The sequence below is a fragment of the Emys orbicularis genome, chromosome 17, assembly GCF_028017835.1.
Source record: "Emys orbicularis isolate rEmyOrb1 chromosome 17, rEmyOrb1.hap1, whole genome shotgun sequence".
NCBI lineage: Eukaryota > Metazoa > Chordata > Testudines > Emydidae > Emys > Emys orbicularis.
This window is the reverse complement of record NC_088699.1, coordinates 13,334,783-13,360,375: the sequence shown is the minus strand read 5'-3', so window position 1 is coordinate 13,360,375 and position 25,593 is coordinate 13,334,783. Positions and strand designations below refer to the sequence as shown.

The window sequence follows — 25,593 nt, the reverse complement described above, 5'->3', positions numbered from 1 at the left end:
CAGATGCGCTAAAGATTCATACGTCCCTTCATGCTTCAACCACCATTCCAGGGGACATGCATCCATGCTGATGACAGGTTCTGCTTGACAATGATCCAAAGCAGTGCAGACTGACGCATGTTCTTTTTCATTATCTGAGTCAGATGCCACCAGCAGAAAGTTGATTTTCTTTTTTGGTGGTTTCCGCATCGGAGTGTTGCTCTTTTAAGACTTCTGAAAGCATGCTCCACACCTCAGCCCTCTCAGATTTTTGGAAGGGACTTCAGATGCTTAAACCTTGGGTTGAGTGCAGTAGCTATCTTTGGAAATCTCACATTGGTACCTTCTTTGCGTTTTGTGAAATCTGCGGTGAAAGTGTTCTTAAAATGAACAATATGTACTGGGTCATCATCCGAGACTGCTCTAACATGAAATATATGGCAAAATGCAGGTAAAACAGAGCAGGGGACATACAATTCTCCCCCAAGGAGTTCAGTCAAAAATTTAATTATCACATTATTTTTTTAACAAGTGTCATCAGCATGGAAGCATGTCCTCTGAAGCACGAAGGGGCATACGAATATTTAGCATATCTGGTACGTAAATACCTTGCAATACTGGCTACAAAAGTGCCATGCAAATGCCTGTTCTCGCTTTCTGGTGACATTGTAAATAAGAAGAGGGCAGCATTATTTCCTGCAAATGTAAACAAACTTGTTTGTCTTAGCGATTGGCTGAAAAAGAAGTAGGACTGTAGGCTCTAAAATGTTACATTGTTTTGGTTTTTGAATACAGTTATGTAACAAAAAATCTACATTGGTAAATTGCACTTTCATGACACAGATTGCACTACAGTACTTGTATGAGGTGAATTGAAAAATACTATTTATTTTGTTTATCACTTTTACAGTGCAAATATTTGTCATCAAAAATAATATACACTTTGATTGTAATTATAATACACAATACAATATATATGAAAATGTAGAAAAACATCCAACATATTTAATAAATTTCAATTGGTATTCTATTGTTTAGTAGTGCAATTAAAACTGTGATTAATTGCAATTAATTTTTAAAATCATGATTACTTTTTTTTAGTTAATTGCGTGAGTTAACAGCTTTTTACCTGCTGCTTCTATAGACTTCCCATTTTTTGAAAGATGCACCACTTCCAAGAAACTCCTTCACACTCTCTCATTGCCTAAAGAAACAATGTAGTATTTCAAGCTCACACTAAAATTGTATTTTCTGACTCTGAAGTTTGCCCATTTTTATCCATCATGTTGACTGAGAGGATTAATAACCTTTGTGGCCATTTCCATAAAGCAATATTAAACTTGAACTTTCCCAGTTATAGCAGTTCTGAGGTGTGCGATGGACTCTGCTAACACAGCATTTCTCTTGGGTGAAAATACCTTGTCCTCTTTTTGTCCAGATCCCCCTTTCATTTTGAAAAAAATTATGTACTCTTGATCTGGTAAGGACAGTAAACATTCTACTTGCATAGAACTAAACTGGAAGAAATCTGCATAGAACTAAACATGGAAGAAATCTGATGCTGTGTTGGTACTACACAGGGAACCTAGAGGATTTTGATGCTTGAGCACTGTTTTCTGCCTTCAGGCTTAAAAGTAGGGCCCTACCAAATTCACGGCCATGAAAAATGCATCACGAACTGTGAAATCTGGTCTCCCCCCCCGTGAAATCTAGTCTTTTGTGTGTTTTTACCCTGTACTGTACAGATTTCACACGGAGACCAGTGTTTCTCAAATAGGGGGTCCTGACCCAAAAGGGAGTTGCAGGGGGTTGCAAGATTATTGTAGGGGGGGTCACGGTATTGCCACCCTTACTTCTACGCTGCCTTCAGAACTGGGTGGCCAGAGAGCAGTGGCTGTTGGCCGGGTGCTCAATTCTGAAGGTGGCGCCCTTCCAGTAGCAGTGCAGAAGTAAGGGTGGCAATGCCATGCCATACCATGCCATCCTTCCTTCTGCACTGCTGCCTTCTGAGCTGGATGGCTGGAGAGTGTTAGCTGCTGACTGAAGGGCCCAGTGCTGCCGGCAGCAGTGCAGAAGTAAGGGTGGCAATACCATACCATGCCATCCTTACTGCTGTGCTGCTGCTGGCGGTGGCTCTGCCTTCAGAGCTGGGCTCCCGGCCAGCAGCAGCCACTCTTCAGCTGCCCAGCTCTGAAGGCAATGCGACCAGCAGCAGTGCAGAGGGTAAGGGTAGCTGTACTGCGATTTCCCCCCCCCCAATAACCTTGCAACCCCTCCACAGCTCCTTTTTGGGTCAAGACCCCTACAATTACAACACTGTGAAATTTCAGATTTAAATAGCTGAAATCATGAAATTTATGATTTTTAAAATCCAATGACCATGAAATTGACCAAAATGGACCGTGAATTTGGCAGGGTCCTACTTATAAGGCAACAAATCACAAACTTCCCATAAATATAGTTGTTCACTCCACCAGGAGTACAGCTACCAGTGCTGAGTAGTAGTTGTGGTTTTATTTGCATATTAAATTTAAATGTGTATTGTAAGGAATAATCCCCCCTAAACTGAAGCCTAATAAGGCAGTAAGTAAATTCAATTCCAAGAGCAGAGCTAGAATGGACTGTTCATATTACTAGAACACTGAAATTAAATGACCACCTCTTTAATTTATGTGCATTTTAGCAGAAAATTAAATTAGTATAATTAAAAAGACTAATCCCTCATGCTCTGTCATATATATTTGCTATCTCACATTTCCTTCTTTGCCTTTCTGGCCTGCCTCATGGTTTCCCTAAGGCTCGTCACTTTTTATTTTTAAGCAATTTAACTGCAAAGTGTAACTTGTATATTAGAATACTGATATATATTCCATATATACAATGTATGTATGCATGTCTGTCTGACTGTCTGAAAAATGTAAAAATGGCATAAAAGTAAGCCAGTTACAGATTTGCAGATCAGAAGACTATATTCCTCAAATTCGGAGCTTAGTGGAAAGCAGGAAGATGTTTGACTACTGTGAAAATTTGTGAAAATGTATTTTGTTAAAGATGAAAAGGCATTTACATGTAAATATTTAGGTAATCAGTGTGGATTGTTTGTACAGTCTCCAAATTGATAGGAAGAACCTTTTTCCTTAATAAAATAAGTGAAGCATAGTCTATAAACCTGGCCATTTACATATCTGAATAAGTGGTATTTTTGAATTTATACATAGATTAGATGGTAATGGTTTCAGTAATAATATATTGAAGGAAAATTTCTCCAGAAGTTTTTCCTGGCTTTCTCAAGAGTAAATCATAAATAACAATAAAATTGTGTAATATTTGGTGATTTAGAAAATATTCCATAAACACACTCTAAATATCTTAATATACACAACTTATTCTGTTGTTTAGTATGAAATTAACATGAAATACTGTTTGTTGTTAGAAATAGTATGCAGTGTGGCCTGTGGGAATTACTTTTAAGACTTGGCTACATTAGCCAAGAAATTCATGATAGTAGCTGTGTAATGAATTATGGTTCTTGCTAGAATGGTGTTAACCCAACTCTGTGTCTTATTTAAACAAGGGCTTAGTGATTTAGGTGTGAAAGGCATCCCCGTTCAGTAAAAAGCAATTATTTGGAAGGCTGGTACCCTGTTTTAAGTAAATAGACTTTCTTTATCTTTATCACTTAAGAAAAGTCTATCAAGTACTGATAGGTTGTGACATTATTATAGTTTGTAAATCAATTTTGTTCACAATTGCTTCAAGATTAGATTTTTTTTTAAAAGCCTTTACTGTACTTTGGCAGCTCATTTTTTTTCTATTCTGTCATGCATAGGGTTTAACTTTCAGGCTTTAGCTCATTTCCTTTGTGTAAGTAACCAGACTTAAACCTAGTTTCCCTAACTTTAAGGACTGTAATCTTTAAAGCTGGCTGGTCTGGTTGCCAAATTTGAGTTTTGAGCTCAGTCTTTTGCCCCTGGTTTGGCAGGACTAGAGTGCTACAGATATCCTATGCAAAATACTTGGGGTGGATTTAAAAAGCAAGCTCTGGAAAAAGTCCCAGGATGACTGACATGTCAGGTTATCATATGCTTTGCTGTCTTTTGAAGAATAAACAAAAGATGCAACAGAATCTGATGCTGATTAACCCAAACACTGGGATTTTAAGTTTGCCTTATGATTTTGATTCTGTTGGAATGCAAGTAGTTAAATTAAGTAGTACAGCTTATCCCTGGAGGTACCTGCTGAAAAATAATTACAGCTGCTTGTAATAAGAAGAATTACCTCTCTACTTCATGCTTGTGATAACTTATGTTGTTAGAAGAGGGGGGCTTTGCTGCTCCAGTGACTTCTTCTGTTTGATTGGGGTTTTGCATTGGTGACTGAGGGCTTTTGTCTTCATGAATAGTAATGCCCACTCACCTTTTAATATCTAAAACCCATTTGTCCATATTGCTAATTGGAACAGATTATAACTTGTGAAAAGTTATTTATTCACAAGCTAAGGTTAAGAGAAACCTGAGAGGCTTCATTTCAACAGCAAGAACTTTATGTCCTACAGTATCTGGCAGCGTAACATCAATGGCAATCTATTCCAGTTGTTGGGAAAGCATCCAAAGAGTGACATAGGAAATGGATGTTAACATTCCCAGCAAGTGAATAGGATATGGTGAAGACGGAGGATTCAGTTGTAGGTATTGCTGAGCTGGATGTGAGTGGTTCATATTTGTATAAGGAGTTTGGAAATGAAGATAAAAAATTGAGGATGATTATCAGCTCTTCAATAATTTGGGATGCCTTTCTCTCAGACCTACGTCAGTTGAAAGAAATAGATTATTATTAGCACGTGCTAAGGAAAAAAAATTCTGTGAAGGAGCAGTTACTAGGATGGACAAGGCTACAAACACATTACATCTACAGGGAAGAAATAAGAGTAATTAACTTTTACAAATCTTAAAAGCAAGGTAGTTTTTGGTTTTTTTTAAGTTGCCTTTTGAGAAGCAAAAACCTTGCATAGCAGTTTTTCAGTGGTTTATAATTTGCCATTCCTGGCAACGTACCACTCATTTGAATAGCATTTCACAAGTTATAATCTGTCCCTTAAAATAGCTTTATCTGAAGATACCATATTTCTGCTAATAATAAATTATTGATCTTGCAAGCAACTGTTTTTCATTATGGACTAATTGCTTCATTAATTTCATTTTGGGCCTTGCATGCTTATCCTTTACTGTGTGGATGCATGTAAGACATCCATTCTTATGCAGGGCATTGGGTACGGAGGTGGAAGTTGTGTGCCTATAGAATCTGAATAGTGTTGGATATAGATCAGTGCATACGGAGGGACAAATAAATAAAAATACGTCTGTCCCTTGATGCATACATGGCGCCTATTGACTTCAACGCAGTTTTCTGTGCATTTACGCAGAATTTTGTGCTTTATTAGTTTTTTATAATATAAGCAAATCTTTTGGTATTCTTGTTGTGCTCATCCACTTTACTTTAAGGATCACCTAGCAGTGACTCAAGTTTGATATGTTTATAGTTAAAAATACAGTGGCTTTTTCTAGAAATATAAGAGGTAAACAGATTCCATATCCTCTCACACAAAGGAATCTTTTGTAATTGAGTTCATATGTACACATAAAATATTAATAATTGGTGTTTTCTGAAATGCTACAAACTAGTAGCCCATTTACCAAGTGACGAATATAAGGTATTAGAATCACTTCATTATATTTTAAGAATATCAGATGTGCCTGTAGATCAGTCAGAATAGTGAACTTGCACAGAGGCATCTGTTAAGAGTTGAATAGAGTATAGCAAAAACTGGAGGATTCCTTGTGACTATTAGATTTTGATTTATGCCCAATTGAAATTGGCTTATCCTTGTATTATGACTGGCTGTGCAGTTTCCTCTCACATCTGTAACATATTACTCCAGTTTTTCTTTGGCACACACTCCACATTGACTGAATTTGTGGACACAGTATTACATATTCCAGTCATTTCTTTTGACGATTCCTGAAGGTTCCGATGTTCACCATAAAGAGATTGTGAGAAGAAAACTTACATGTGCTTAGTGGAAAAAGCGTGGGGGTTTTGCCTGGCTACTTACTGGTTGGCCTTCTTATAATAACTTGTGCAAGCTATATTTTTCTCTGTCATGTCACAGAAAATTCTGTTGACTAGTCATAATAGCTGGAGAAAGAAATTGAGTCTTATCAACCCTTCTGTTTCAAAGACACCGCTTATCCCCACCTTGGATCTTGAAGACATTTCCTCAATGTTATGCTAGTGTTATCAACTGAGATTCACTATATTAGAGATCATGTGTTTGTCCTTATATTTTTAAAAGGCAATGTTCTGCAATAATGATCCCAAAGCATTATAAATACTGTAGTGCATCTGACACCAGTGTGGTTGCGCAGCTCTGTCTTGTAAAAGATGTAGTGTATATTTGTGTGAGGTATGCAGCAATGAGATGTAGCTGTGGAACAGACCAGAATCAAGGCCGTGATTGTGCTATAGCTAAGCTACGAATGGATAGTGTTGGTGACCACAGAAGCATTTCGCTGTGTGTATTTTGGCTTGTGTTCTTTGCTCTAACTTTTAAACTGAAAACAAAAACAAAATTCCATTTTGGTTCTTGTATTCTAAGTCAGTGGTTTTCAAACTTTTTTTTCTGGGGACCCAGTTGAACAAAATTGTTGATGTCCGTGACCCAACGGAGCTGGGGATGAGAGGTTTGGGGCATGGGAGGGGCAGAGGCTTGGGGTGTGGGAGTGAGGGCTGCGGGTGGGGCCGGGAATGAGGGGTTCAGGGTGTGGGAGGGGGCTCTAGGCTGGGGCAGGGGGCTGGAGTGCGGGAGGGGGGCGGGGCTGTGGGCTTGGGGTGCAGGTTCTGGGGTGGGGCCGGGGATGAGGAGTTTGGGGTGCAGGGAGGGGTTCCAGAATTGGGGGGGTCAGGGCTGGGCCAGGGGGTTGGGGTGCAGACTTACCTCTGGCAGCTCCCAGTCAGCGGCACAGCTGGGGTGCAGAGGCAGGCTTCCTGCCTATCCTGGCACCACAGACCGCGCTGTGTCCTGGAAGCGGCCAGCAACAGGTCCGGTGTGGAGCCGGTGCTCGGGGTGGGGACAGCGCGTGGAGCCCTGCGGCCCCCTGCCGGACCTGCTGCTGACCACTTCCAGGGTGCAGCCCGGTGTCAGAAAAGGTAGGCACTAGCCTGCCTTAGTTGGGCAGCACCGCTGACGGGACAGCGGTGCTGACCAGAGCAAGGTGACCCAGTGCCTTACATGCTGCGACCCAGTATTGGGTCACAACCCACAGTTGAAAAACACTGTTCTAAGTGGTCACCCATGAGAGAGGGGTTTCCTTGAAGAGAACCCGCAAATCTCCTGTGTGACACCTTTGGTACAGTCTTTATAGTCCTTTTTTTTTGTTAATTTTCTTCTTTGAGCTTTTTAGATGTAGATACTCCACTGCCTCCATTCTCTCCACAGGAATGTCTGTATGGTTTGGAAAAGAGAAATTAACCCTGATTTATAATAGGATATTGAGCTATTCACCACTGAAGTATAAGTTTAATTACTATAAGTCGCCATCTGGTGACTGTTCAGTGACCTATATTAAATGAGTTTGCTCTCTCTTTAGTTCCTACTTGCAGTCTGCAGTGTGATTTTTTTTTTTTTTTTTTTTTGCTTATCTAAAATAGTTTCTTTAAATGTTTGTAAACACCTGATTTTAAAAAGGTTAAAAGGCTTTGTTATAGGTATGCTTTACGAGACAAATTCTACAATGGAATTTGCAGTAGTTTATAAAATAAAATGAAACAATCGATTTTCTTGTACATGTAAATTGCTGCCATGCTATTTTGTATTGGAACAATTGTTTTCTGAAATTGCTGCAGGTAAAGCCCCAGTTTGTGGATTTTATTATGGAGATTTTTATCCAGAAAACAATCCATCTCCAAGAGGAAGATTCAGTATATTTCTGAAACTTTTATTTCTGAAACTATCAGGTGCCAATTCTCTTTTTAATTTCTTTAATATTCTGCTGAATATTAGTTGCTTGGAAATCTTAACAGTGACTGATCACACAGTTAAAATATTGCCTGGTAACAGATTTAATTTAAGGAAATGAAATGATTCCATTTAAAGTAAAACATGACTCCCTTCTCTAATGTCATCTCCTTCTCTAATGACCCAACATGACTGAAGAAGTGGTTTTGATTGGCATTTGAAGGAGCAGTTCCCAAAGCTCCTTGCTTAGTAGATTGCCATTATACAGGGTCTTGATCAAGACACAAGGGGGAATGAACCACAGACACACGGGATGGATTTAGGAGGCAAGCTACAACTTTATTACTACTGGGGAAGGGCACTACGTGCCCATATTCTGCTCTCTCACACCAGGCATTTAACTGGTTCCATTGTGGAATTACAGGGCTCCCACCATAACACCAATAGCTGAGGGTAGACCTGCCTAGACCAACCTCTAGGACTTACGTTGCTTCTGAATCCTGTCTGCCTCCCCTTGTGTAAAGGGAGGTGCATGGGCAGAGGTTGCCAAGGGGTGAAGGCAGCTCAATCTGCAAAGACTTCAGGTTTCCCCCTCTTCTAAGTCTTGTTTTAGCTAAATCCCAGGTCTCATTTACCTTTTTAGGCTTACCTGCACTGGACACTACCACAAATTGTGACAAACTAAGCAGTCTTACCTTTCCTAATATTAAACTTTAAAGTCTTAATGCCTACAACCCAGCTTGTGCCTCCATGAAGCTGAAGGGAAGGAGGAAAAAACCCACCAGAGCTGTCAGATTTGTCCAACAGGAAAAATTCCTTTCTGATCCCAAAACAGGTGATAAATCAGACCTGCAGCGTCCTAAAAACACAGCTCCAATAGTACAACTAAGGTGAGAGAGGGTGGAGCAGCTACCAGAAGGAAGAGGCTTTTGAAAAGTCTGAGAGTTTGGCTCCCCCCTTGTTCCCTACACATTTAATTGGCTGTCCCAATCACCCACCCCAGCCAATAGGAAGGTGGCGGAGGGGAGGAGAGAGGTGTTATGAGGTGAATTGAGTTGTGATGGCGTTACAATTCTATTGTACACACTAGTGTTAAGTACATCATTTCGGTCATCTCCTGAAAATCCATAAGCTGCAGAAGAGGACTGAAATCTAATGTAATTTAGACTGCTGACAGCATAAAGTAAATGATCTGCTTCTCATCACAACTGTAGAACATAATTCCCACAGTTTTACATTGACAAAGTAAGTGGCGTGTTTTACTTCAGAACATACTTCCTTCCCATAATAAGCAGAGTAGTGGATCCTATGACGAGAACGGGTGAAATTAGTTTTTTGCCTATAATTATAACTTTCTGTAAACGGGATCCACTACTCACGATAGATTTTTCACTTTTCAGGTTTATATTTATAGCTGTCTCAAATTAAATGGAGAGGAGAGATGTTTTTCTATGTCTAATGTAGCTGATGGATAAAAATAAGACCATGTTACTCTCTAGTCTTGTTTATTTTCTATCGCTCTCAGATTGTCTACTGCAAACCTGTTGGTAGAGTTGTTGATGTTCCAGCAGGGGAAGTTGACAGTGGCTGGAGAGTTGGCGAAAGGAAATCTTAGGACCTGTCCCTAAGATAATGGAATGGGCAAATACCCAAAAGTAATAGCTAGAGCCACTAGTATTAGGTTATAAATAAGTAAGAGAACTAAGTTTGACTGCTTTAATGCCTTCATTTATTGCTACTTGCCCTAAGACCTACTGCAACATACAGACATTTGGCCACATCTTTGTTTTAAGTCCCTATTAGTGGCATAATATTTATTAAATCTGCTACGTGGTCTCGCACATTCTGTGCTTTCTTGTGTAGTGTGCGTTTGTGTGCACACATTCATCCACCCAGTCTACCCCATAAGCTGAATGACCTTTTCCTATAGCATCACAGTAGGGTCAGAGTGAAACTTATGAAGAGTGGGCACTTTTCTTCTATTTCACATTTTTGTTAATGAACCTTGGAAAATATTACTGTGGACCACATACCTGCTTGTGCTGGGTGCTTCTCTGTGGTTGCAGAGGATAAGAAAAGAGGGATACTGAAAAGAAAGATTCAAATACAGTGACAGTCTTATAGTTCCCAAACCTATGCTCCCATGGCAGGTGAAAAATAGCCTTACTCTTCATACCATTTCTTACCACTATATCAAGTCTTCATGCTTACAACCCAACTATGTCTCCATGAAGCTGAAAGGAAGGCAGAATACCCCCTTCCCCACCCCCCAGCATCTGCCAAGTTGATCCACCAAGGAAAAATTCCTTCCTAGCTCACTATTTATTGCTCATTAATCAATGGGAACTTTCCCTTTCTCTAAGTCTAGGAGAGAAAGGATAGCTACCAAACATGGTTTCTGATCTACTTGTGAAAAGGGTTTCCAGTGAATTGTTGCTCCATGTGGCATGTATACAACTCAGAGTAAATGAACGCACTTCAAAAATGGTCCCTACGCTGCAGTCTCTTGTTCTACTTAACAATAAGATAGTGAGCTCTGATTTCCGTGCATAATAAGTAAGGCTACGATTTAGTCATGGGTATTTTTAGTAAAAGTCATGGACAGGTCACGGGCAATAAAAATTCATGGCCCGTGACCTGTCCATGATTTATACTATAAATACCTCTGACTAAATCTTGGGCTGGGGGATGACTGCTGGGGAGGCGCCCCAGGAGGGTCGCTGCTGGAGGGGTACTGGGGGGGGGGGGGGGCTGTGGCATAAAGTGCCAGGGGCTTCTGACAACAGCTGCTCTGGCTGCCCCAGGGGCCGCCGACAGTGGCTGTTACGGCCGCCCCGGGACAATTGCTCAGGCAGTCCCCAGGGCCAGCTGCACTGGCTGCTGCTCAGGCGGTCCCTGGGGCCAGCTGCCCGGGGCCACCTGGGCAGCGGCTGGTGCGGTTGGCCCTGGAGCTGCTCCAGCAGCAGCAGCCAGTGTGGCTGGCCCAGAGCGAGCTGCCTGAGCAGCCTGGGGTCAGCCACACTGGGCTCTGCAGAAGTCACAGAGGTCGTAGAAAGTCATGGAATCCATGACTTCCGCGACCTCCGTAACAAACGCCGAGCCCTACTAATAAGTATTATAGATCAGAGTACTGTTTGTTGAAGCAGGTGACCTTCTCGACAGTCATTCATGTCTATGCAGGAGTAGCTGTTCCGAATTCTCTTTTACTTTGTGCCAGAATACCTTTTGCTTTTGTGTGCTGTTGATAGAGTATATCCAGCTGTTTATAGTATGGGTTAGATTTCTTTTTCACTGCCAAAGAAGCACACACCCAAATTGGTTGATTTTTTTTAATTGACCTAATTAATGGTATAAAAGGTTTTTCTTCCCCCACTCCATTTCAAAAAACAAAGATGTCAGTCTTGCCTTGATTCATGTGTTTCAGTCAAAGCTTCAGCCCTTTGCTTGCTTTACATATGCTTAACATGTTTTTTCCCATCTGCCTAACTTATGAATAGATATGGCTGAAGAATAGGGGAAATAATGTTTTTATACAAAGTATGCAAATTATTAAATACATTATTTTGCTACAACTACAGCTCGTTTAATTATAAGTCTGGCTTTCTTAAAAACTACTGATGGTGCCGTATGCTGACATATAAGAAGCAGAGAAATTATAAAGAAGAAAGATGCTATATGTTGCACATTCTGGCCAAGACTCTTGTAGAACTGTCTGGAGATGCAGTACACAAGGTGCAGCTGAGGGTGAGAGGCAAAGATTGTTTATAGCCCTGATTTTTCTGGGCTTCTCTGGGAGCCAAAATGGCACCTGGTGTAACTTAGCATCTTGGCAGCCATTCTAAGTTATGGCATCTTCCTCAGGTCTGCATCTGGTTTGCAGCATGTGGTGTCATGCAAAAATCTCTCCAAAATTAAAACCAATTATTAATTACAGAGTTAAAAAATAAGAGGAATTAAGTACAATTTGCAGTAGGTTATCCTGACATGGCTAATATTGAATAGAAGGATCTTGCATCTACAGAATTGACAGTTTCTCTATCTGGTCTGAATGGGAGTCTAAACTAGATAAAGTCTGCACTATCTTACACTGATTTTGAGCTCAGATTAGGAGCAGAATGGTCTCTGAAATAATTACTACGTCAGTACACTGCAGTGGCCTCGTCTCTGAAGCTGAGTTAGCTCAGAGTTTCCTGTCTGCAAAATAATTCACCCCAAATATGACTGCAACATTAAACAATATGATTCATTTTGAATAGCCTAAGCAAGCTGGGAGCTTTCACTACTCTTTCTATAACTAGTCTGGTTAAACACATGCAAGGACCCAGACTTTACTATAAATATAACCAGGGAGCAAGGAACCCATCTATGTAAGTTGCAAAACCTTAAAAGTTGTTATCTCAAAAGGAGTGGACAAAGATAGAAGAACAATGGTAATCCACAATGATAAGCACAGCTCTCATTCACATTCTTGAAGCCATTCCCACAATAACCATAGCTTCCCACAATAATGTTGTTGAAAGCTTCATTGGTCAAAAATTCAGTGTGTGGTCAATGAGATCCCAGATGTATTGTAAATGTCTGAGTTCAGCAGACTACTTCAGATTTTGATCTTTTAGTTAAGCCGTTAAAATGAAGCTCATCTCTCTAGACAGCAGCTAAGAAAGTGATGCATCAACAATGTTGTCACATTAATACTAGGAACAATTTATTCACCTATCCACAACATGAAACCATTTTGGCTAATTTCATATCCATGAAAGAAATTGAATTGCCTCAGAAGCATTAGGCTATGGAGTTCCATATTAACGTGATTTTTTAGTAGAATAAAACATAGCTCATGAAAACAATATAGAGATTTGTTACATCAGTCAAAATTAGCAAAAAGAGCAAAAGACTAATAGCCACGAAAGTCAAAATGATCATCAGCTCAGTTATTTCCAAAATGCCCAAACACTTATTAACTCAGTGTACCGAGTTTGTGTAAGCTAGTAAATATTCCAACCTGCAGGTTAAAAAGTCGATATAGTCCAAGCACTTCTATGTTACTCAATATTTGTTTAACGAAAAGGGGCCCATCTAAACAGGAATAATAATAATGTTGGGTCAGGATTTTAATGCAGACATAATTCTCTCCCTGTTATATTTTGCAATGTTTTATTTGGTCAGTTCAGTGTACGATGTTAAAAATTTGACAAAATAAAATTCTCATGCAACAGAGATACAGTAACAGGCACCTGGAAGACAGCTGTGCAGTTATTCACATACTACCAAAGACAAATCCTTCTCAGATAGTATTTTAATATTATGGCAGAGTCAAAGATGCAACAAAGCCTCTAGTCACACAGCATTATCAATTTTCCATAAGCATAATTGGGCACAGCAGATCAGATTACTGCAGATAAAAAAGATACTGTAATTTGCTACATGCTTCATTTTTGTAATGTAGATACTGAAGAAAAACGACTTTTGGTTCAGACAGACATTTTAAATATTCAGAACCTAGGAGATTCTTTGCTCCCATCTGTCATGAATAGTCAGTTTCCTATCATGTGAATTCTTATCCACAAAACAGATAATCTAAACCAAAATGCCCATGTGATGTTACACAAAAAGCACCAATACTGCAACATTGTCCAAAATATAATGCAAGAGGAGATTTGATTAGGAGTTTTGAAAGATTAGGAATTTGGGAGGGTTTTTACATATTAGGCTCTTTCATATTAATACATGCCCTCTACAAGTGAGACAGCCAATAAAACAGGATGTACCCTGTATTTCAACATTTGCAGCTCTAGTTTCTTTTAGGCACTACCAGTTCAAGTTCTAAACAGTACTTGTAAGTATTAATAAAAAAAAAAAGTTAGTTTATGCAGAACCTGTTGCCCTGAACAAAGTTACCTTCTTAAGTCAGGAAGCCTATCTAGATATCATTTTCTCTACCCCTAGAGGTTTGTTAAAGATCTTAAAACTATGGACATCTATTATAAACTTGTTGGATTTTCTCATACAAATCATCCCTCATCTCCTCTAACCTCTCCCAAGGAGATGGCAGAAAACATGCAATCCTCACGGAACTGGAGAGTTGCCCGAATAGTGTTCTACTTAAACAGTGTGCAAAATATAGAAGCACACACTGGCTACTGGGTGGGGTTTTACAACAGTATATCTGAATTTCACATACAACTTGGCAATTTTTTTAAAATAGCCAGAAGCAGGATGGAGCTCTAACATTTGGAAGCAGGATGGAGCTCTAACATTAACGGTTTCCTTGTAAAGTTCTTTAAAACAATGTATTGAAAAAAAACTTGAAAGGAAAAATGAGATATTGCTTTCTGAGGTAGCTGACCTGTCAGTTAACTACTCATCATGGTGAGGAGCGGTGGGGCTAAGCTTTTCTAGAAGCATCAAATTTATGCACCAATTTTTCTTAGATATCAAAATGGTTGAGATCATAGAATATCAGGGTTGGAAGGGACCTCAGGAGATCATCTAGTCCAACCCCCTGCTCAAAGCAGGACCAATCCCCAATTAAATCATCCAACAGATTTTTGCCCCATATCCCTAAATGGCCCTCTCAAGGATTGAACTCAACCCTGGGTTTAGCAGGCCAATGTTCAAACTACTGAGCTATCCCTCCCCCCTCCATTCCATCCTAGTAGATGCTAACAGGGCCAGATGACATTCACCCAACACAGGTACAGGATTGTGCAAACATAGTTAGCCCTGCTCTGACCCCTGTAAGTCCCAATATAGGGCCATTCTCATTCATGAATTAAAATTAGAATTTCTAAAATAAGTGCCACAACCTGATGGATAAAAATCAATGATTTAAAAGATAAAATACAATCTTTTTTTTATTTAAATCAGATTTTTAAAAGTTTAAATCATTTTATTTTTTGAAATAAACATATTTAAAATTAAATTTGAACTTGACAATCTATGTTAAGGCTTAAATTTACTATAATCTATTAAAATTATTTAAATATCAAATATAATATTAACAAGTACATGTTTGAACTTCGTGACTAAGCATCTGGAATCAGAGCTTACTGAAGTACTAAGCCAATTATTCAGGAGTAGCCTCTTCTGGAGATGCAGAGAGAATATTTTCTTCATTTCAGTTTATTCAACTAGTTTGGTTCAATGACTACTACATTCAAAGTTAACAAATCATTTGGGAGTTGAAAAAGCAGGAAAGCTTGTTTTCCTTTTCCAATCTATGAATAAAAACTAATTGTGAGAATGAGATCTACTAGTTCTTAAAAGAAGCCTAAGTTTAGTGTAAAGTCTATATTTAGTTGCAAATCAACATGTTTTAGTGGTTACCAACCCATGGGACTCAACTTTTTTTTTTAGGAAAATAGCTAAAAAGTACAAATGCAAAACATGATTATAGTAAATTATTTAAATCAATGTTTCCTGTTTGCTCATTTAAATCTTGATTAAAATTGTTGATTTAAATCAATCCTCTGTGCTCCAGGCATGTCTGATTAGCATGACTAGTTCCAGATGACCCAGACTAACCTATCTTTTATTGAACAGAATTCCTGTTAGCAGTTTGAACATAATATAATGATAGCATCTGTTTAAAGTTTTACTATTTTTTCCCCCCAGGTCTATAAAGGTGAATTTCAGCTCCCTGATTTTCTTAAAGAAATGCCACAGGTACAGTATTGGATTGTTTTCCTTCTCTGTGGTAAAGTGATATGGAGAAAGTGTGTGAATGTGTGTGAGAGAGAGAGATGTGATAGACAACTTTATTAACAATCACTTTATAGAGAACTAATTTTTGCATTTCAGTGTGATTATATATTGTTGAGTCATAGGTAATATGTCCTCCTATGAATAGGTAGGCCTTCCATGACAGAAGTTGATAGTAAGAATGGTTAGATTTGTGAAGCCACATAGTGCTTCATTTCCCTCTGAAGGAATGCTTAAATATCTGAGTTTACAGGGCATTACATTTTGCTTCTCTTTAGAGAACTTCCTCATCTGGATTAATGAAGTATGTGCCATAAACTGGGCATTGTATATAGTTTGCCCCCCTGTCTAAAGTAATTTGATTTTTTTCCCTCTACATGCTGGGGCCTTCTTGTATCCTATTTTTAATATTAATTCCATGCCTACTTTTTCTACTTGATGTCTTGTTTGCTAGTGGGTGATAGAAAACTGTGTGCCTACCAGCTTTCCCACAGAGCTTGAGATCTTCATTGCTCTTCTCCTGCACAGTCCTAGAGAGTCCTAGCGTCCCCACACTATTCCTGAGCCTGTTTGCATCTCTGGTATGGAATGTAGCACGCTACGTCCACACTAGAGAGGAGTCCAAGACAAAGTGCCAGATCCAAACATTCCTGGAACCTTGGGAAACTTCAGATCTGAACTTTGCCATTCAGGCCAAGTTTCATTCTAAATACCTCTAAATGGAATGTTGTGTATTACTGTTGGTAGTAAAGAAACTTAATTTGCTATCTGTTGCCTTGTTCTGAAAGGTTCTAAATCAAGTACAGGGCAGATAGCGAGGCTATCTCCAGAGTGTTTTGCCACACTTCAGTAAAGCTGTTCAGTCCTGGGCAGTAAAGATAAGTTCTCATCAATTACTAAGAACATTGAACTAGTTAATATACTTCACAACTTTAATTATAATTCAAAATTGGGTACATTAAGATATGATATCTCATCAGCTAACTAGTTCAGGGAGTTTTGCTGAACTTGTAATGCATTTGCGTTTACATTTATTTATTTATAGATAGATAGGGAGGATTATCCTCCTCCCAAAGTAGTCAAGTGTATTCTATAATAATATAATTATGTATGAAGCACTACTAATAATGTGATGCTTATACATGGTACAGTCCTTTCCCAGAGGGTACTGAAGAAATTAGAATAGGGGCTATGTGAGCAGTAATAACTAGAGAAGGTATTTCCTTGTAGTTTCAATAACAGACTTGAGGTCCTTCAGACATAAATTGCCAAGAGAGTGCCTGATCTAGGACTGGTAGCAATATAAACCCAACAAAGGTTTTCCATTTCTATGTACGGCATCTCAAATTCTGGGTTCTGTTGCTGGTATCATTACTGGTCTTCTGCTAACAATTTAATGACCTTTACTTTAATCAAAGAGAAAGTAGGACTTAATTCTCGGAATTCCATTAGATTAATATGTAGATGTCTTGTGACTACAAACAAGTTTTAAAGAATTAAGAAATATAAATAGACTCTCAAACAGATATATTTTTCAACTGATTAATCTACATTGAGGAATTGTTGTACAATAAATGTACATGTTATAAAATTATCAACCACATTTTTTCATTGCTTTTAATATGGTGAATCTAATGACAAAAAAGAGAAGACTGCATCTAAATGTGCCTTGTTCTATTCTGTTAATCTGGCATTGAAAAAGCATCATGCAGATTGTCTCACCCAGGAGAAAACATGCTCACTCACCTTTACCATGAAGATAGTAAACATATTCATGATATTTTACTTGCCTGTTTTACAAAACTAAAACCAAAGCAAACCCAAAAGAAAACAAAACACTGTCCCTGATGAGTGAGAATTTTACAAGGTTGGATTGAAAACGTAAATTGATCATGTTGTTGTTTGTAGGGATGCATACAAATTATGGGCTCAGTCCTGACCTAGGGAAAATTCCCAATTACAGTTACATGAGGAAAGGCTATAGCAGGGGTGGCCAACCTGTGGCTCCGGAGCCACATGCAGCTCTTCAGAAGTTAATATGTGGTTCCTTGAATAGGCACTGACTCCGGGGGCAACTTTCCAGTGTGCCGGGGGTGCTCACTGCTCAACCCCGGGCTCTGTCACAGGCCCTTCCCCCACTCCACCCCTTCCCGCCCCATCCCCTGAGCCTTCAGTGTCCTCGCTTCTCCCCCCTCCCCTCCCAGAGCCTCCTGCATGCCACGAAACAGCTGATCGGGAGGTGTGGGGAGGGAGGGGGAGGCGCTGATCAGTGAGGCTGCCGGTGGGTGGGAGGCGCTGGGAGCAGGGTGGGGGGCTGCTGACATATTACGGTGGCTCTTTGGCATTGTACATTGTTAAATTCTGGCTCCTTCTCAGGCTCAGGTTGGCCACCCCTGGGCTATAGGGTAGGACCCCTGTAATTGGTAGCACTTCTGGTGATGTATCTATGTACAAAGTGCTTGAGATACCAAAGCCTGGAAGTGCTTATCATTATTGGTATCTTAGGGCTTGTTCATGCAAAATTAATTAGAATAATACAAAAGTTAAATTGAAAAAGATCTAATGTTAATGTGATTCTGCCCTATAGAAACAGGGAGAGGAATAGCCGTGGAGGGGTGGGAGATGAATTGATGGGGGCTGTGGGGCTGAACTGAGCGGGGTAGAGGCTGATGGGGTGGGTGTCTGAACTGAATGAATGGGGCAGAACTGATAGGGTGGGTGCTGGGGGGGGCAAACTTGTGGTAGGGCTGGGGGACAGGATTAATTGCTGGGGTGGGGGCAGGCATGTTTGAGGCCGAGAGCTCTTGCAGCAGGGGCAAATACATTTGGCAGAATGAGCAACATTAATTGTCACGCCCCCACGCATTGGGGATGGGTAAGTGGAGTTCAAAAATCAAGACGGACTGAAAAAACACAATATAATTTTTTCTATAAAAATCTCTTGATTTTTAGGAGTGAGAGTCATGATTTTTGATTTCTTGAGGTTAGCATTACTACAAAAATGGTGGTTCTAAGAACTTGGGAGCCATAGAGAATTGCATATTTGGGGAGGACCAGGTAATTCGGTAACTCACTAAAACACTTCATCTTTTCCCCCTTCCTCACACTGATGCCGTAAAATAATATGTATTAATGTCTGTCAGATACGTGGCAATTTTAAAAAGTTTGAGTGCACACAGGACAATGGTTCAGCCCAATGTGCTTATGAAATTTAATTTGACTTGAACAGTATTTCCCAAGTGGTGAGTTGCAACCCACCATTGGGCCATGCGCAGGTTCTAGATGGGTCGCAGGTCTGTTGCTAGGAGGAGGGGGTTGGAGAGTGAGCTTGCCATGCACTCACCCTGTAGCAGTGGCTCCTGTCTCACATGGCTGGGCCCTGCTCTGGGCATTGCAATCTGGCGCACAGGGTCACAGCGCCACGCAGGGTTGGCCCGACCATGACAGAAGGGCTCATGGGGTTGCAGCACCATGGCTATTTGGCCCAGTCATGGTGGAGGGGTGACTGAGTCAAATCTGAGTGGTGCTGCGACCCTGCGTGCCTGGTCGCAATGCCCAGAACGGGGAGCTGGGCCCAGCCTCGTGTGACAGGAGCTGCCACTGTGGGGTGAGTGTGGAGCAGGCTTGCTCTCCAGCCCCTCCACCCCGGCCTCCCTTCTGCCCTGGGCCAGGATTAAGGTTGTGGTGCCAGGTTGTAGGGAGCTGCTGCAGGCTGTCAGTGTCCCCTTTGCAGTGCAAGGAGGAGGATGCTGGTCTGTGATTTTGGGGATCCCCCATTTGTACCCTGGGAGGGTCAGAAAAATAGACAAAATGGAATTGGTGGGTGACCTTAGTAAAAAGCTTGGGAGCCAGTGCTCTAGAGGGAGTATTGTCACCCTGTACAGTATCGGGGCGCTGTTTCCCACTCTGCGGCTCCAGTGCACCTGTGTGGTGGCACCTGCCCTCCCGGGTGGGCTGGGGCCGCGGCGCCCATCTTCTCAGCACTCCAGGGCTGCGGCTGCAGCACTGGCACTCCGGGGCTGGAGGTGCTAGCCTGGGGCGGGGGCCGGCGGCTGCAGGGGGGACGGACCCTAGGCTCTTACAGGGGGGCGCAGAAGCGGCAAGGCCTCGGGCAGAAGGAGCAGGCTAGGGGCTAGTCTCCCCCAGCTGACGGTTCATGCCCTGGCAATGGCCGACAGGCTCCTACCTGGCTCTGCGTGGCTCCCCGAAGCAGCGACATGTCCTTGCTGCCTCCTAGGCAGAGGCGTGGCTAGGCGGCTCTGTGCGTTGCCCCTGCCCCGAGCGCTGGCTCTGCAACTCCCATTGGTCGGGAACCATGGGAGCTGCAGGGGTGGCGCCTGCGGGCGGAGGCAGCATGCAGAGCTGCCTAGCTGCGCCTCCGCCTAGGAGCTGCAGGGACACGTCAGCGCTTCCGGGGAGCCGCCCGAGGTGAGTGCCGCCCGGATCCAGCATCCCGTACCCTTTCCTGTGCCCCAACCCCAGCTCTGCACCCAAACTCCCTCCCTCTTAGTTAACTAGAATTTTTCACTTACTGGAACCCCCCATTGCCCCAACATGCCAGATAAAAAAGCTTTTACTGTACTTGCTTACCTCTTACGGTCATTGGGAAGGTTAGTGTGATGTTTGTAACCAGTTTTTCAGAAACTTTGCTCATGTTTTCAGTGTCATACTCTCAGGATAAAAGGATAGGCACATTTTGTAATTCAATATCCAAAAATATAGGAACAAACTATTTTTCTTAAGGATAACTTTTAATTATTCTTGATATGTTAAAACTAGAGATTCAGGAAAATACGCAGAAGAATTTATCACATGTGAAATTAAACCTTTTGACTTGCCCCATCAGTTCAAATTAAAAATATTTTTTATTTAAAAACCGAAATTGGTTTATTTTGTTCCAGCCAAAGAAGACCGTAGAAAGGAAGTCCCGTGGCAAGATAAAATGAACATGGACCAGTAAAGTAGAGTAGCTGTGGTGTCTGTTTCATGTTTTCAGAGCATAAAACTCTTAGCTGTGGGCACCTTGAATCTTTCTGATAAACTTTCTTTATGTGCGATTTCTAACCTGGGCTTTGCTCTGTTACTGGGTGTTTGCCTGTTCTTACATTTTGAACAGTTAGTGTTCATGCTTTGCAAGCTGTGCTTAGCTAATATAAAGCCATTAAGAACCTGACACCACTCAGCTAAATGTGCTGTTGCTCACAGTATTCACAGTATTGCTCAGTTCTCAACTGCTGGCCAAAATGTCTATGCAGCTTAAAGGTGAAAAATTATTTAAATGTCTGATTTTTAGCAGTAGTAGTTCAGCAAACTGATTTGAAGAAGTATGCAGTGGTTATTTCATAGAACTAAATGATGACAAAGGCTTGTTAAGCTACAATATTACATGTGTAGTTGCAGTATATGTAGTACATGTGCACAGTTGAGTCTAAAGAAAGAAAAAGTTAGTAGTACATACCTGTGTGGTGTTGAATTTCTGAATAGTGGAAGTTAAGCTATTTTTAAAATACTTCATAGAGCACAGTAAATAGACATGGTGCTTTATAAACCCTAAATTGTCATGTTTCCTGAAGCCTACAATATTAGTTATTTAAAATATAAATAATTCCTATTTTTAAAAAATTGACCTGGTGTTAAGTCAGCAGAATTTGGTCCTTAGCTTGCAGCAAATGTCTGTTGTGTTCCAAGTGAGATGGTTAAAATGGAACTCTTCTAATTCTTAGTAGTAGAACTGATAGTTAATTTAAATCTGCTTAATTTAAAAAAAAGTAATAGTTTTAGGTTTCTCCAAAAAGAGAGAGACATGTAAACTGAAGTCATAAAAAAAAATCTTTAGAGAGACAAAGTGGATGAGGTAATATCTTAGATTCATAGACTTTAAGGCCAGAAGGGACCATCATGATCATCTAATCTGACCTCCTGCACATCGCAGGCCCCAGAACCTGAGTCACCTATTCCTGCAACAGGCCCATAACCTCTGTCTGAGTTACTGAAGTCCTCAAATCTTGATTTAAAGATTTCAAGTTTGGAGAATCTACCATTTACTCTAGTTCAAACCAGCCAGTGACCCATTCCCCATGCTGCAGAAGAAGGCCAAAAAAAAAAAAAAAAAAAACAGGGTCTCTACCACATGCTTCACCATTACATTGATTACTTCAGGAAAAAAATCAGCTGTGACATCCTTAACAAACATCATGTCCACCACAGTCTCTCCACTGTGGAGAGGATAGCTGTACAGTCCCTAAAAGCCAACCACTAAATAGTGATCAAACCAGCAGACAAAGGGGATGTCACTGTAGTTCGCAATTGTGATGACTACATCAGTTAGGCCAACTGATAACTCTCCTACACCATCTACCATAAAGAATTCAAAGAAGACCCCATATCACAATTCACACAGGAATTTAAGGATATCCTCAAATCCTTCCCCAGACAACTCCAAGACAAACTCTACCACTTAATCTCCCACAAACCTACACCAGGGACCTTCTACATGCTTCCCAAGATACACAAACAAGGGAACCCAGGCACACCCATCATATCTGGCCATGGCACTCTTACTGAAGGAATATCAGGACTCATATAAACTATGCTGAGACCACTCTTTACTCAAAGGACTGACTTCCTCCAGAAACTCCACACCACCACCAACCTCCCTCAGAACACCGTACTTGCCACTATGAATGTCGCTTCCCTATACACCAATATCCCTCACCATGGCTGCTTCACATATCTATAAGACAATGGACAACATTGAGATATCTACCTTAAACACATTGCTAAACTCATCCTTTTCATCTTCATCCTTAACAACTTTACATTCAACAACAAACTCAGAAAAAATTATAAAAGACAAAAATACCCTATCATCCGTGGGTTAACACTTTTCACAAAATGATCATTCCAAATCTGACTTCTCAGTCCTCATCCTTAAAGGAAACCTGCATAATACCTTCAAAAGACAGGCCTGGGAGCTTAAATTCATAACTCAGCTAGACACCAAAAATCATGGTCTCAATAGAGACACTGGTTTTATGTCTCAATACAACAGTCTGCAGCCTTATGACTGCAGAGGTGTTAATTGCCACTTCAGTTTGAATAGTTTCTTGCAATGTGTGATCTCCTTATGTTTAACAATCTGTTCCACCTTGTGTTTAGCTGTGACACTCTGAATACGTTTCCCAGATCTGAAAAAGAGCTCTGTACAGCTCAAAAGCTTCTCTTTCACCAACAAAAATTGATTCAATAAAAGATACTACCTCACCCACCTTGTGTCTCTCATATACAGAGACCAACACAGCTACAACAACACTGCATAAAAAAAATCTTTGATATAGCAGTAGAGTTAGTATGCTTCATGGGCAGTATATGCTAAAAGAATTATATATGATTGCTTCTCTTTTGGAAAATCTGAAGCTGGAGTTGAAATTGCTTCTATTAAATTAGTCTTACTACTGTTGATTGAGTCTTGAGTATAATAAAAAGAACCAAACATCTAAATGGTACTATTAGTGATATTTTTATTTTGTAATGGAAAATAACTAATTTTGTTTTAATGGGTGGTAGCAGTTTATATTAATATATGTATATATTTGCTTTAACAGACCGAACCAGTGGAGTAGAATATCTGATGGACTTACCTTGCACATAAGGTAATAAAATGGAGTATCACAAGGTTATTTATCTGCTCCAATTGTTTCAGTTAAGCTGGTTAATTGTGATCTTTTTTTTTTTTTTTTAAATCTCAGATCATTAATGGAAGCTTCAGAGTGGAAAATTGCATTCTGCATTAATATATTTGGGGCTTAGGGTGGGAAATAGATGAAGGTATTTAGTCCAGATTCAAAAGTATTATATATGAGTCAATTTGGTATAATTCAATATGCTGAGGAGCTGAAAAAGTGTAAGTTACATCATTTCAGGATTGCTAGACAACCATACATGATATCACCTCTGAATTTAAACTATTTTCTCTCTTCTCGGATTTCTCTGCACTGTGGTACGGCTGGAAGTACAAAGGAAAATATAAAATGAACAAACTATTTGGCACTTTTTAGTAGATCTTCATATTTTTAATTTGTGTTAAAATTAATATACAGGTGACATTTGTACATCAAATTGAAATGCATTTTTAACAAGACAAAGATTTTTAGAATAAACTTTTTATATTTTTAAAGACAGTTCTTTGGCTAAAGAGCGGGATAAGAAATGACCAAAAAAAAAAATGAGCTAACCGTAGTTTTTTGCCTATAGTGTCCCATATATCCTGAAACAGCCACAGGAAAATTGTATTTCTTTGATGAAAAATGGCCAGGGTAGGGAATGCATATTTTAGTGCACTTTGTACTGGGACACTGGTGAATGGTGAAGGCATTACTGCTAATTCTATAATCAATAATGATTTTATTTTTAGAGCACTCCTTGCTTAAAATATTCTGGGTGCCCAGCAAAATGCAACATCCATCTTAAATTAAACCAAGGCAACATAGTGTTTATAAATAAACAAATAGCACATGTACACAAAAGGATTATGTTGCATTATAAAGAAAAATTCTGTTTGGAAACATTCTTAATTTAGAAATCTATGTGGAAAGCGTTCATTTAGTATTACATAAGAAAAACATTTAAAACTTTTATGTCTCAGATAATTTTACTTTAATAAATAATTGGCATTGGAGTTTGATTTAGTGCTGTTTTTTACGTTCCAAAGCAGCAAAATCTCCTTGAAAGCATCCTCAGAAGCAATTTCACTGTCAATTTGTGATGAAGAGAAAGTTGTTGTTAAAAAAATAATTTGCACTATGTAGCTAAAAGGTTTATTGAAAGTATACAGAGAGAAAAAGCTTTTCACTGTCTTTGCCTTACAAATGACTTACTTCCGACAAGGTTCCATGCTTTAAAAATATCCATATGGGGTTGAAGGAAAGGTTTATGAGTGGCTGGGCCTAGCTTGGATGGTAATTTTGGACCTGTTGAAATTGTTGCCATTCCAACTGTGAATTATTCTTTGTATTTATGAAAATGTATGGGGCTGCAAAATGAATTTTAACAAATAAAATGAGTGCACAAATTCTAACTTGTTTAATTATTATTTTCTCTTTGACATGACATTATAAGGACTGTCCTACCAAGATCAGTGAGGTGTACCGCTCATGGCCTGCTTTTTTCAAATCTTCTCCCATTTGCCTTCAGACTGTGTTTTTTGTTTTGTTTGGGGCGTTTTGTTTGGTGGTTTGTTTTTGGTTTTTTGTGAGCACACTTAAACCTGTAACAATAAAAGCACTTTTCTGATATGGTGAACACTTTCACTGATGATGATGTACTGTGTTACATTTATACAACTGTTTCTACAGTTTGAAAATGAAATTAAAGCAAAATCTGGCCTATGTTGAAACTGCTATTCTGTCTATATCTCTGTTTAATTCCAGAGCTTAATTTTAAAGGGTTTGTAAAAATGGTTTGTGAAACATTTGGAATTTAAATGTATGAAATTTTGTAAAAGTGGCCTGTGCTTGTCCTAATTTGTGGTTGTTTTTTTTTGGTAGAACAGTTGTGCCTGTTTCAATTTTATTGACGTGGAAATTGTCAAATATCTTTCTTTTAATTATTTAAAAAATCACTTCTGAGATGTTGATAAATTACATGTACATTTACAATGCAGTGACCTTTTGTATTTTATTTTTCAAAATAAATGCTTTAAATGTGATTTTTTTGTTTTGAGTTATTAATGCAGCTTTTAACTTGAAGATCGTCATGCAGAAGCAAGGTGTTACTGTACCATTCAGGTGAATAGCTGTAATAATGAAAGATACAAACTGAGGCCCTGAAATGACAGACATTTATGTATGTGCTTAACTCTAATGTGTGACCAGTAGGAGTACTCATGTTCTTAAAGTTAA

The 25,593-nt window shown here is 39.8% G+C and overlaps 1 protein-coding gene across 2 annotated transcripts in view; it reads left to right on the top strand.

Annotated features, from left to right (window-relative positions):
- The window catches only part of TPST1 (tyrosylprotein sulfotransferase 1), a 38,826-nt gene extending 15,472 nt beyond the window's left edge, over positions 1 to 23,354 (top strand). The window contains exons 3-4 of one of the 2 annotated variants that reach the window (XM_065418437.1): positions 15,608 to 15,658; positions 23,299 to 23,354. In XM_065418437.1, the coding sequence (XP_065274509.1) occupies positions 15,608 to 15,658; positions 23,299 to 23,316 (69 nt within the window). In that variant the 3' untranslated portion in view covers positions 23,317 to 23,354. Of the gene's footprint in view, positions 1 to 15,607; positions 15,659 to 20,595; positions 20,656 to 23,298 lie in introns of those variants that run through there. The other variant, XM_065418435.1, reaches the window with a different exon arrangement.
- Positions 23,355 to 25,593: the final 2,239 nt, after the last annotated feature.